The sequence below is a fragment of the Gambusia affinis genome, linkage group LG12 (assembly GCF_019740435.1).
Source record: "Gambusia affinis linkage group LG12, SWU_Gaff_1.0, whole genome shotgun sequence".
In the NCBI taxonomy this organism is placed as follows: Eukaryota; Metazoa; Chordata; class Actinopteri; order Cyprinodontiformes; family Poeciliidae; genus Gambusia; species Gambusia affinis.
Genome location: NC_057879.1, coordinates 1,099,692 through 1,113,453, shown reverse-complemented (window position 1 = coordinate 1,113,453; position 13,762 = coordinate 1,099,692). Strand labels below are relative to the sequence as shown.

At 37.1% G+C, this 13,762-nt stretch overlaps 1 protein-coding gene across 1 annotated transcript in view; it reads right to left on the bottom strand.

Moving 5' to 3' along the window:
• The window catches only part of cntnap2b (contactin associated protein 2b), a 55,554-nt gene that overhangs the window by 15,539 nt on the left and 26,253 nt on the right, over positions 1-13,762 (bottom strand). Inside the window, 5 exon segments of the mRNA XM_044133425.1 lie at positions 3,305-3,523; positions 6,893-7,063; positions 9,782-9,909; positions 11,750-11,906; positions 12,915-12,999. Of these exon segments, the coding sequence (XP_043989360.1) occupies positions 3,305-3,523; positions 6,893-7,063; positions 9,782-9,909; positions 11,750-11,906; positions 12,915-12,999 (760 nt within the window).

Sequence of the window (13,762 nt, the reverse complement as noted above, 5' to 3'; positions counted from 1 at the left end):
ATATACTCTGTGTTCATACTACAAACTGAAATATGAGCAGAGAGCTTAGGAGGGGCAGGGGCCCAAAGTTAAAAAAGGGCACATTGAATGAGATCTTAAAACACCGTACAACAACATAGCAACAACCCATATTAATCTAGAATCTAATTGGATCCTACTCTATCATTGACATCATGTAGGGAAATACAAAGCAAATATAGTATATTTTCCTTGATAGGTATAAAGTTGCTGTTTCTGTTGCTAACAGTCCTGGAGGGCCGAGTTGATCTGAGATTGTAGCTGTTATACAGACCATCGGAGAGAAGATCGCTGGTTATGAAATGAGCAAATTTGCTGCCATTTTACTAATTAAGTCCTAATAATATCTATTTAACTTCTAGAACAACTTAGCTGCAGACTGCTTTATAGATCAAAAAACCTCAAAGGGGTTAACTCTATATAATTGTTTGATGTTAGCACTTCTGTAATCTAGAATTATAAGACTGAGATATCAAGGCAAAGAAAACTCAGTAGCAGTTGACAGGGGCCTCCAGACATTCAGGGGACCCTAGAAATGGTTTCATTGTAAGACAGACCATAGATCTAAACCTGTAGTACTCATTTATGGAGAATGACAATGTTGTTAAATTTTATTTAATGCATTCAGCTGCAATTTTTTTTATACATTTAGGATTTAATTAGGAAATAAAAAAATCATCTTGATAGTTTGATTGTTGTGTTACCATGGCTACAATATAATGTAATCTTTGTGACTGAATTGGGTTTATTCACAAATAATCAGTGATTGATTTTAAATTCGGCCAATAAACCTCCATCTCAGAGATTAACCTTATCTTTATTTAAACATGTTAGTGATGCTGAGGTTCTTAGTAGGAAGGGTTTCAGGGGGTGGAAGGGTGGGGAGTTCGGCCAAAGGCCCCATATTACCTTGGGCCGGTCCTGGATGAAGAGCCGCATCTCTGGAATCTACCTTAAATCTCCCGGTGGCCCCTATGCCAGTCCGCTGCTGCTTTGGGGACATTTTGATTCATTTAATTGTGGCATGTTTTAATTATTGCTACAATATTTTCTCTGATGTTTATTTTGTGATCTCTAATTGCTTTGGGACAAATCTTCCTTTAACACTTGAGGTTCTGCAATAACTTCCATTTACAGCCGCGAACCTCCAGCCCAGATCCTGTCAGAAGCAGCTTTAATTAGTAGAAACGTAAAGGAGAAGCAGAGAACAGTCAGCAGGTGGTACCAGGTGGTAGCCAGCCAGACTAGTTTATTTTGCTAAATTATTATATTTAGCTAAATAATATTGCTGAGGGGCACAAACAGGCCTTCTGACATCCAGATTTAAAAAAAATCAATTAAACTGTGTTACAACTAGGCCTGTCGCGATAAATGATAAATCAATTAATCGTACAATAAATTAAAACTATCGACGTCATTTTAATTTTCGGCTTTACCATCTCTTCCGGCCTTTTTCTCTTTCTGTTGATGACACTGAATGAAAACAGGCTCAACTCCAGTGCTCTCCACTGACCCTCCGTTCCTCATTTCCCTGTCCAGTTCACACTACACCATCTTAGAGCTGTCAGTTGATTGTCGGCCCATTTTCAAAATCTGAGAGATCACACATTAGCCAAGAGAAATCCTAGGTATAACGGTTCCATCGGGTTTGATTGTGCCGTGTGGTGTCCAACAATGGGCACAAAATAATGGTTACGAGTCAAGTTAATTAATCAATGCTTTACTACAATTTACCTGCAACGCACGTGGCTCTAGTTTCAGCGTAACGTCCTGACTGAATGAAAATCATTAGAACCTATTTATGTCAAGTTAACGAAGAACAGCTGAAAAGTTACCGGGTTCATCAACTGCGTAGGAATTTGGCTCCAACTCCTCCCCTGGTCATTTCTATATTCTTTGCATAAAATGTTTTATAAACATTAACGTTGTTTCCACATATCATCTCCAATGTCCGCTGGACTTCAGGTTGTGCCGTGTCAGCTGTTTTGGATTCCCCTCTGTAATTTTCCCTCAGGAAGGAAAATTGCTTGAGAAAGCACGGATATCTCAAGATATCCGTGCTTTCTGATTGGCTGCCTGTTACATTCAACAGGCTGCGTTAACGCTCCCAGTCGGGAAAACCCCTGATTTAGATCGGAGCGGCCTCAATGATCTACCGTAACACACAACACACTACAGAATGATCGGAAATCACAATCACAATCTTAGAACGATCACCGTTCTAAGATTGTTGTAAGGGGAAAATGTAGGTGTGAACTAACGTGTATTGTGAACTATTGCATCAGGTAGTCGATGTGGCCATCTTCTCTATTTAAATCTAATGATTACTGAAGGGCAACATAGTATACAGTCTTCATAATCTGCACTCTTTTGGTTGAATGCAGTATTTATTTACACTTTTGTGTTTTTATTCAAGTACATTTTTGTTAGAGGAGACTGAGAATCCATTTTAATTTTGTTTTTGGTTGTTTTGTTTCTTTTATCAGTTCCAGTTTTAAGTGTTCTTTTGAAAATAAAGTGTATCTATCTTTGGCATGAAATCGCATTCATTATTATGTCATTTCCATTAAATCGGTGTACAAAGGTCTTCAAACAATAATATCATTTATCGCAATAATTTTTGAGACAATTAATCGCTCAGCAAAATTTGTTATCATGATAGGCCTAGTTATGATTAAATCATTTCCAGGGGCCCCTGAATGTCTGGAGGCCCCTACCAGCAGCTACTGAGTTTTCTTTGCCTTGATGTCCCAGTATTACAATTCTAGATCACAGAGATGCTAACATCAAACAATTATACAGAGTTAACCCCTTCGAGCATTTTTGATTTATAAAGCAGTCTGTAGCCAAGTTGTTGTAGAAGTTACATAGACATTATCAGGGCTTAATTAGTAAAATGGCAGAAAATTTGCTTATTTCATAACTTTATAACCAGAGACCTTCTCTCCTCTGGTCTGTTTAACAGCTACAGTCTCAGATCAACTCAGACCTCCAGTATTATCAGCAGCAGAAACAGCAACTTTATACCTGTTGGGGAAAATATAGACTATATTTGCTTTGCATTTCCTCGCATGATGGCAATGATATAGTAGGATCCAATTAAATTCTTGATTTATATGGATTATTGCTATGTTGTTGTACAATGTATTAAAACCTTGTTCAATGTGCCCTTATTTAATTTTGGAAAAAAGGCACACTGCACGGCCCTGTAGAAAACATTCCTTCATCTCCTTAAGTGCAATACAATAGGATTGTTGTGATATAAAAATGTAAATTTGTTACTTACCGATATATACATCACTGTAGAACTCCAGTTCGGTGTGTCCCAGTGGGGGGGTCACTTTTACCTCCCTGTAATGACCATCAATTTGTAGTACTGTTTCTTTGGTGTTCTTCTCAGCCTCCACACGATGCCACTGGTCATCATTTAGAGGCTTTGGTGTTTGAACAGTGAGCTCAATCCGATTTTTTCCAAAATCAAAAGATAACAGGACCACTGAGCCTTCTGTGAAAACAACATTAACATAACATCTTTCATCTGACAGCTCAGATTTTTTATTTAAATAGATAGTCTTTATGTCAAAGTGAGTTCAAAATATGTGCAACTAAAAGTTGACTAACCAATTCAAGATATCTCAAACAACATAGTCTAGGCCAGGGGTCACCAACACGGTGCCCGTGGGCCCCCGGTCCCCCGAGGGGACCTTGTCAGTCGCCCGCGGAGCAAGTTCTAAAAATAGCCATTGTCATTAGGGAGCACTGCCAAAGAAATTATTTAATTTAATGTTTTTACATTGAATTAATAACATTTGTTTATATTTAGATTGTTTTAAAAAGTAAATTATAAAAAATGTTTAAAATAAATTTTTTTATGCATAAAACTATTTTCTGTGGTTAAAGTTCAGAACTGCGCAGACGCCTGCAGGATTTTATCGGAGGGCAGCAGCGCCTGCAGCTGTACGGCTGCACACATTCTGCCTACCTTAAGATTTTCCTTGAAGTAAAAAAAGAAAAGAATAATTTCTGAAATTTTTAGATCTTATGTGTCAAAACATCTTGTACGTAGTGCAAGTCTGAGTCTGTGGGGGTGCGGACGCCAAAGCTTAAATCTTATTGGTCAGTTTGTTTTTATTTGCGATGCGCACATGATGCGCAGTGGAGAGGTGGTTGTGCTCTTGCAGGTGCAGTGATCGTTTTGTACCTTCGGATCTGTCAACCATTTTTATTTCGACATCTGCTGGTGTCAGCTTTTAAGTTCGCAAAACCACAAAAAAAGCTAATAAACCTGCCAGAACCGCACAAAGTAAAGCTGACAGAAAAAGCAAACTGACCAATAAGATTTAGGCTTTGGCGTGCCCTTTGACCCCCACAAACTCACACTGATGTGCGCTACATACAAGATGTTTTGGCACAAAAAAACTTTTTCTTCTCTCTACAATTTTGTTAATAGTAAAGAGGGTTGGATAATAAAAAATACAATAACTTTTCTTTTTTTTTTATTTAAAGGAAAATCTCACAGTGCGTACAGCTGTAACAATCCATACTGTCAGTCACTTGGGGGTAATTTAGAATCACACAGAAAAGCTCCAAAAGGGAATCAAACTTAATCACATAATAGCAATTAACCATATCTGCCATGGTGAATCATTTCTGATAACTATTGTGAATAGTTCCTAACTTTAATATGGTCAGGCAGCATATACATATATGTATTATTGTTATAAAGGCTGAGCCAAGAAAATGTATGTCTGTATCAAACAAGTAGCCCTTTGTATTACTCTGTACCCATGAAGTAGCTCCCAGTCTCTAAAAGGTTGGTGACCCCTTGTCTAGGCAGTAAAGGTAACCTTCAAAATGCATGTAAAAAGAAAAACATTTTAGGGAATTTATAAAACACAGAACTACTGAATCAGAAAACAAATACAAGAAATATTTTTTTTTAAAAAGTTAACCAATGCTATAAAGGCATGTAAAAAGGAATATTATTATAAATCCATAATAATTATCCTTATTACTGAGATGACATGGAACATTTTAAATACTGTTATCAGAAAAACTTCCAATAGTAGCAATTACCCACAGTATTTCACAGATAATGACCAGAATATTGCCAATATGAAGAAAGTTGTAAATAAATTCAATAGTAATTTTGTGAATACAGGACCTCACTTAACAGAAAAAATACCTATGATAAAAACAGCAACTCATTTAAATTAGATTGAGAGTAATGCAATGCATCTTTACCCCATACAAAAAGAAATCATTGATATCATAAATAAATGTAAAAGTAAAGCATCCACTGACTGTGATGATCTAGACATGAAAACAATTGAAAGAGGGTTTTTTTCTAAACCATTAACTTACATTTGTAATTTATCATTCCAAACGAGCCAATTTTTCAACAACATGAAAATAGCAAAGATCATACCAATGTATAAAACTGGCAATAATCACCTCTTCACAATTTACAGGCCTGTCTCTCTTTTCCCTCACTTCTCTAAAATTCTAGAAAAATCTTTTCAAGAAGAGACTAGAAAAATTCATAGACAAACATACACTACTCAACAGTAGTCAATAGGGATTCAGAGCAAATCAGTAAACACCACTATCCATAACTTACTAAATAGAAGAAATAATCAATGCAACAATGCAAATTTGAAGATCTGGTGGAATTTAAAATTGCTCAATTTAAGGCATCAAATAAACTGTTACCTGAGCACATAGAGAATATGTTTTTTGAAACAGAAGGAAGCTATCTTAAAGGGTTACTCAAACATTCATAGAGCACAAAAAGCTTTAGTACTTCAATTCATGGTGTAAAATTACGAAACAAGTTACACGAGGAGTTAAAACAAAGTCAAAATTTAATACAATTTAAAAGGAAATATAAGAAGGTCATTTTCACAAGATATAGAAATATGGGTGAGATTCAGCACTATTGTGCTAACACATATGAGTGTGTGTGGGTATGGATGTATATATATATAGACATATGTAAACCCAGATAAAATGGAATGTTAATTAGCCTATGTCTTTTTAAATTGTTTTTTTAATTTAATAATGAGGGTCCATCTGAAAATATGGTATGAGTTTATGGGGTAGAACTTCACTGCATTTCTTACGTCTTCCTACTCCTTTTCGAGCACATGAACCAAACAGGCAGCACAGTGAGGATCATGTCCTTTTTTGTAAGTGTGATTTGTTTTGTCAGAAACTCCAGATGGTTCAGGTCGAGGCCTCAACAATCACCTGCATCTATGACCACCTGACAAAACAGACCAAAATTTGAGAGACTAGGGGCGTGCTCCGGTGGCGTAGAGGGTAGCGCGCCCCACGCTTGGAGGCCCTCAGTCCTCGACACGGCCGTCGCGGGTTCAATTCCCGGACCCGACGACACTTGCCGCATGTCTTCCCCCCTCTCCTTCCCCCTTTCCTGTCAGCCCACTGTTGTATAAGGGACACTAGAGCTCACAAAAAGACCCCCTGGTGGGGAAAAAAATAATAAAAAATAAAAAAATTGAGCGACTGAAGGACTGTCTGTCTAACCCAGTGGTTAGCAGCCCAGGAGCATCACAGGGGACTGTGATTGCTTTTCACTCTATACACCTCAGAGTGAGGGTGGGGGACATGAACCTTGAGTTTTATCACAGTAAGTTTTAGTAAGATGACGATAGTGATAAAAAGCGACATCTCTTTTAAGGAAGGTGCATGACAGACTGTGTCATGGCAATCATAACCCCATAAACACAAGTAATGCTCTTGGGAAAAATTATATTTTGTAATCCACTCTTACAACACCAACAAAGAAATGTGATTTGTATCATATATACTGCTTCATGGTACTACTGTTGTGGTACTACATATACATACACACCTCGGATTTCAATGTGAAGGAGGTTGTTGGGTCCCAGGTTCTCCAGTAAGACTCCATATTTGGAAGATGTCTTAAAGTAAAATGAGATATCAGTACTGGATTCAGTTTGAAAGGACTTGAAGTGAAGTGAAGAGGCGGGGCTATTAAATGACGCTGCATTCCAGAAGGTTCCTAGAATTAGAGCAAAAAGAAACATTTAATTAAAAATACTGGAAACATTATACGTTCCACCAATATAAATACCAATCCTTTAAACAAAGTTTTTTGTATATACAGTACAGACCAAAGGTACTGTATATGGATACATGCACAGCCAACCATTCAGAATACTTTATAAAAACTGCATGTACACCAACACTAAAATATTACACTTAAATTGATAATATCAAATAAACTTGAGGAAAAGGAAAAATAAGACACAAATGCAATCAGACCCCACATGATTCTTTTGCTGGATTATAACCCAAAGAGTAAAAGTAAGATATAAATCTTTTATTTAAAAACTTCCAAGATAGAAATCAATTTGACATTGGAGCTCTTCTGGGTTTTTTGCCTCATTTTATGAACAACATTTTATGAAGTTGATCAGTAGATTTTAGTACACTATAAGAGGTATAAATCTATATAAGACTTACTGTGTTTCTAATCAATTGAAAACAAGAGGTAAAGAACTGTTAAAAAACATGTCAGTGATGTGTTATCCCCAGCATTGTAATGGTGGTATAATATTTGGGATTTGGCACTGAATGGAATAAACTGGTTTGGTGAAGTGGTGACCCATGTGAAACCTGCAAGGCTTGTTCATTTACCTGCTTGTCACAAGCCAAGGCTGTAAGCTAATCAAGCCCACACAGTGTGGGCAGAACTGCAAGAAATTTACTCTAACACATTTGGCACTGCGTTGACTGACCAACAGCAACCCCATGGGGTAGAAAAAAAAAAACCTCAAGGAAAAATAATTTAAAAAAACACATAGACTCCCTGAAAATAATGTTGAAAGTGGTTTACACAGGACTCACCTTGGAATTAAATTCCCTGATGTGGTGAAATGTGTACAGATCTGAAATACAATGATTAAGTGCTGGGAGACTAAACGGAGCAGACACATTCCTTTAGATCTGTAGCATGATGTGATGCTTTTTCAAATTCTACAAGCAGGTTGATCACAAGCAGAATCAAAATTATTTTTATTTTCATTGTGCAAGAGAGAAACCACAATGAAATTTAAAATGTAATGTTTTCAGTGAATATAGTAATCTTAATTCTACCAGTAATCAGGTTTGGGTTTGTTTTTCACAAATGGTCATATTGGTTTGGATAGTATTTAACCAGGAGTGGAAATTAGCATCTGCCACTAGCCAAATGCGGGTAAAAGTATGAAGTGGTGTGTAAATTGGAGCAACGCACCGCCACTGTGGTGGGTTAACAATTTGCAACAGAAAAAAAAGTTGTATTCTTTTTCAATTTCTGTCCAGGGGAGGAGTGGCTGACTGTAGTACAGACTGATGCACTTACTGTCCATATCTGGCAGCCCTAGGCTGTCATAATTTAACAAAAAAAAAAATAGAACATTTTATTTTTTATTGACTGCAACAGCCCATTGGTTGATTTTATTGACAGACATTGGGCTTATCCAGTGAAACCCCTCAGTCCTCCTTGGCCCCCTCCTCCGAGGTTATAAATAAGGCCGGAATCCGAGAAAAGTGAGCGGATATGAGACGTGTGTGGGTGTGTGTGTAGTCATTAAGACTATGACCACAAAAACTAAACAATGCATAAGCCCATTCAGAAAAATGTGTGATTCAGGAGATTCATTATCGTCAGAGGAAGATGATGATGAGAGAAACATGACCACGGACCTATTGAAGAAGAGTTAAAATTAGCTGCTGTCCGGTAAGAAGGATTGGAAATGTTAATGAAGAAGGAATGTTCCATGCAGGCAGGAGGGCAGGTGTGTGTGTATGTGTGTGTGTGCGAGTCTGGGAGGGGGAATCCAACACTAAGCTTGCACGTAGTCAGAAAAACACTGGGACAACACAGGAATGATGATGGCCCGATGAATTAATAATGAACATGTTCTGAGATGTTTTAGTAGTAAGAATAGCTGTGAGTTTAAAAAGAAAACGTAATGAATAAGGAAAAACAAATAGAAGAGTTAGAAAACAGCTACTGATACCATTTAAAAATGTTTTAATATGACTAGACACATCCTCAATAAATACCATCTGAGGGAGTTGTAGCCAAAATGTGGAAATGTTCAACACAGGAAATGATTGCAAGAATGTTAGGGTTGTGTAGTTAAAGTTAGCTGTTAATAATTACTTCAGATGAACTTATTACACTACACTTCAGATAAGGTGATCATGCTTTATGTTAAATTAGTCTGTATGTGTACATATGTATGGTAAACTTATTGTCAGTAAATCCGTTTTCATAGAGTTAAGAATAAATCATATATTTTATATAATTTGCTTGTACTGGTGGGGTTTGTAATCAAAAGGGGAAAAAAAACAGATGCTGGTGAAATATCTGAGTGGCCAGTATATAATTTCTCTAACAGCCACTGTGGATGGTGGAGAAAAATTTTAATTTCCACCCCTTATTGAAATACTAGTTTTGACAGAACAGTAACAACAAAATATATCCAAAGAGTTAGAAACAACTTAGTTCTGTGTATAGGGAAATTTGGTAGACTGTAAAAACAAAACATCCAAAACAGTCCTCAGACCGCTGACCACAGCATGGGGATACAGTCGCAAAAGCAGCAGGGAAAAACCTGTTTGGCAAAAAATAATATACTAATATACTAAGAGTACATTACCATCATGACTACCAGTCACTCTGAAACAGAGTTTTCTCAAACTTAGAATACATCTTAAGAACACTTACTATCTCCCTGGCATTTAAGAGGCCCAACAGTCAGCTTGGCCTCAGATCCGGACCTGCTTGTATCACCGACCACAACTGTATTGACTGGCAAATGGTCTTTATACACCAACAAACCTGCATCTTCCATCCTATCACACAAAAGCACATCAGGCAGAAACACAATTTTAGGCAAAATAACAGACAAAATAAGAAAAGACAAAGCAACACAAAAAACTCACCAGTAGTACCAGAAAGCAGTAATTACAGAGGGACACCTGTGTGTGTGTGAGTCAGCCCGTGATGTGTGTATCACTCATGGGGGAGAGCCAGCTTGTCTCAGAGCTTTAAAGCAGCAAACAATGCCTCCCAAAGAAGGAGTTTTCAAAAGTTTGCCCTTTGATCCAAAATGGCTGCTTCTCCATCGACCTTCGCAGCGCTGTCGCTGCTCTGGCCACATGGCAAGGTGGGAGCTCTAGCAATGCCATGCACTCGTCGTCGTCAACACTCTTGCGCTGTTCTCACACTGGCCCATCAAGCATTGCACACCAATGTGTTTAGCCGTGCTTGCTAAAGAGGCACAAGAAATCTGGTGCAGTTCAGTTGATGTATTAAGAAGATAGCTGTTGGAAAAATCTAGGGGATGCAGTGGAGTCAAATTACAATGCTACTGGGCTCTTCAGTGGTTAACAAATGCCAATCATATCAAGTTTGGTGCAAATGGGATGATGCACATCTGATTTCGATAGTCATTAGACACTCTGCCATGCCCACATGCTCCAGCCAGCAGCCAGTGTTGAGAAAAGGATTTACCATTAAGTTGTTCTATTTCATTAAACACAAGTTTATTCCTGTATGAATTAAAGAATAAAAGTAAGAAAACCAGTAGGAAAACAGGTGACTTCCTATTGAAAGAGGGCGGGCTAAGGTTGTATCACCAATTGATCATGTGTATGTGACGAGTTCTGGTCTCTTGTGACACAAACAAAGTTTGATGCACATGGAAGCTTGTCTGTGGAAGTTATTCCACTTAGATGTTTTATGGCATATGGTCAGATATGCCCACATGTTTGATGTATGAAAAAGATTTTGATAACTATTGACCTTCAATGCATCAGGACTATGCATTGATTACATAGCCTGAGTAATTGTGAAGCCTGCATCCCCAAAGTTATAGGACTGTCTTTCTCAAACTGTGATCCCCAAACTACTAGTGATCCGCAGGGGCCCCCTAGTGGTTTGCAAGATACTTGTTGTGACTTCAGCTCAAAGTGCAATGCGTACAGCTGACATATCAATGGATTGTGTTTAAAAATAATAATAGATAAATAGCTTAAAACTACTTATATGATGGGAGGAAGCCAAGAGAATTTTGATGTGTGTATCACTTGCAGTTTGATTCTTCTGAACAGCTCTATACTGTGAAAGGTTGGACTCAAGTCTCAGTTAGTGAGACTCAGTTTGTTCTTTACAACTTTGCTTGCTTATAAAGCTCTGCTCACACATCAATGTTATTTTTAATAAATTAAAATTATTAAATTAAATTCATTAAATACAACGAATTATACGAACGAACGATTTATAGAGTGAATAAGTTTTTTTAATTTAATGTTGCAAAAGAAGATTTTTGTTTCTGTCAAAGCAACTCAAGTCTATTTTTCTTTTATTGTGCATCTAATTACCAATAAGCATGAATGTTATTAATGCACACAACACTTGGGAGTAAAGAAGAACTTCTTTTTTTATTTCCATGTGTTTAACATGAGTGGAAAGCTTACAATCTACACTTTCAGAATCTCTAAATAACTGAATTCACTCAGATTAGAAGTGTTCCTGGCTTTTTTGTGGTCATTTAGATTTACGAAACGGCACCATCTTTGTTAATTAGGATTTATTGGAAAAATAAGAAGAAATCTGACAGTGCCTTAATGCACAGGCCTAATAAACAACAAATGCAGCACAAACATGAAGTTGTTCTGTTGCTCTACTCACCAGGCTCGCAGGTCAGCATCACAGTTACAGTAGTGTTTGGGATCAGAACAGTTGTTTTCAATACCGCAGGCACACTTCTGTATCCCAGGTCCAGACCCGCCCCAGTAGAAATGTCTCTTATTATCTCTTCCTAGCCACCAGGTAAATGGAGTGCCATCTAGGAGTCAATCCAACAAAGTTTATGAAGTTTACTTACATTTTTTTTAACAAGGACTTTGTTAATGCCAGTGTCAATTTATTTTTAAAGGACTTTAAAAACAACTACAAACTGCATCAAAGTGCTGTACAGTGTTTTTAAAACCATATATAAAAATACATATCAAAAGAATGAAACATAATAAATTAAACAGACTGGACAGTTGGATTACAATGTCAGATCTTATGTAAATGATAATGAATAAAAATGAGTTTTAAGGAGTAATTTCAAATATTCAAGACTATGGGCAGATCTAATGTTGAATGGTAAGTTATTCCACAATATGTATGTGCTCACCTGCTTATCCAATTTCAAAAAATTGTCATAAATGATACCAAGATTTTTATCAGAAGATTGATGAAAGGAGGGCAAGGGAAGTGAAAAATGTATCAAGTTTACAATAAAGTTCTTTTGTCCAAACAATATAAAATTTTGAAAAAATTTGGTTCATCCATGATCTAACTTATGCTAATCAATCTGTTAAAGTCTTTAAGGAGTTTGGTCACAAAATGTTTCTTGCTTATTTTATTGTCCAAATCTCTCCATCTATTTGTCAACCTTAGCAGTCTGTGTCTTTCAACCTGTGAACTCTTTGGAATTGATGGATGACAGATTGTTTACTGAGCACGAATTGTCTGTTCTCCATGGACACAAGATCAACTATAGCAAACTTGTTCAAAGAATACAAAGCATGATAAGGATACACTGTTAGATAATGTGCAACAAATCTCTGAGGGGGATTTGAAGCTGATCTCGGTTTCAAAGGGGTTAAGGTTCAAAAGGCTGTGGGCCCTGAAAGAATCTGAGGAATCCCTTCAGATTATTTCAATGTTGTAAGAAATGCTTGTTAATTTTTCTCAAACCATGCTAAAGGTAATCAGGTGATTAAGCAGCACTGAAAATCACAAAAGACATTAAAGAATGAGGGGCAGCATTAGGTGAGTGAGAATATGATGATGAATACTTTACCTGGACCAGTCAGCAGACGAGACATTCGACAGGTGTAAGCTACATACTGTTCACACCTTTCTGCTCTGCTGGTGACTGACAATACCTGACACACAAAGGCACAGTTGATGATTTAAGTGATAAATAAATAGAATTAATATTTAATAACAATATGTATGGAATATAGAATATTTATAATAATATGAAATATGGAAAATTAACACTCCCATTAAATCTTCACAATGTTCACATATTGATGTCCAATCATATTTTTGAATGATTCCGATTACGAATAAAATTTGGTTTATTTTCAGTTAAAGAACACAAGTTTCAACTTGTTCCACATCATTGCATACTTACTGGCAGGTGTCCTAATTTATTCCTCACCAAAAAAAAAAAGTTGTTATATTGTAATTTAAGGAGCCCCTTAGGGCAGTGTTCCCCAACCTTTTTATTACAGCGGACTGGTCAAGACTTGGCAATTTTGCTGCGGCCCGGTGGGTGGCGGGGTGTAAAGTCAGATAATGCTTCTGCATGTTGGTGTTCCCCTAAAGCTTTTTTTTTTTGCCCCAATTTTCCCTTTACGACAATCTTACAACGTCCTGCAGTGTGTTACGTGGTGGTGTAATTTTAAATTGGACATATTCAACATTGTCTTGGCTCGATTATCGCAGCCTGTGGGTTTGTCCTTGACTGGGAGCGAGAATGCAACCTGTTGAATGCGACAAGTAGCCAATCAGAAAGCGTGGTGAAGTAAGGACCGAGGGGAATCCCAGACATGGCGCAATTGAGAGTCCGGTGGACATCGTAGGTGATATGTGGAGATGTTTATTACTATATGTAACGGTCATTTTTATATATGTTTATTA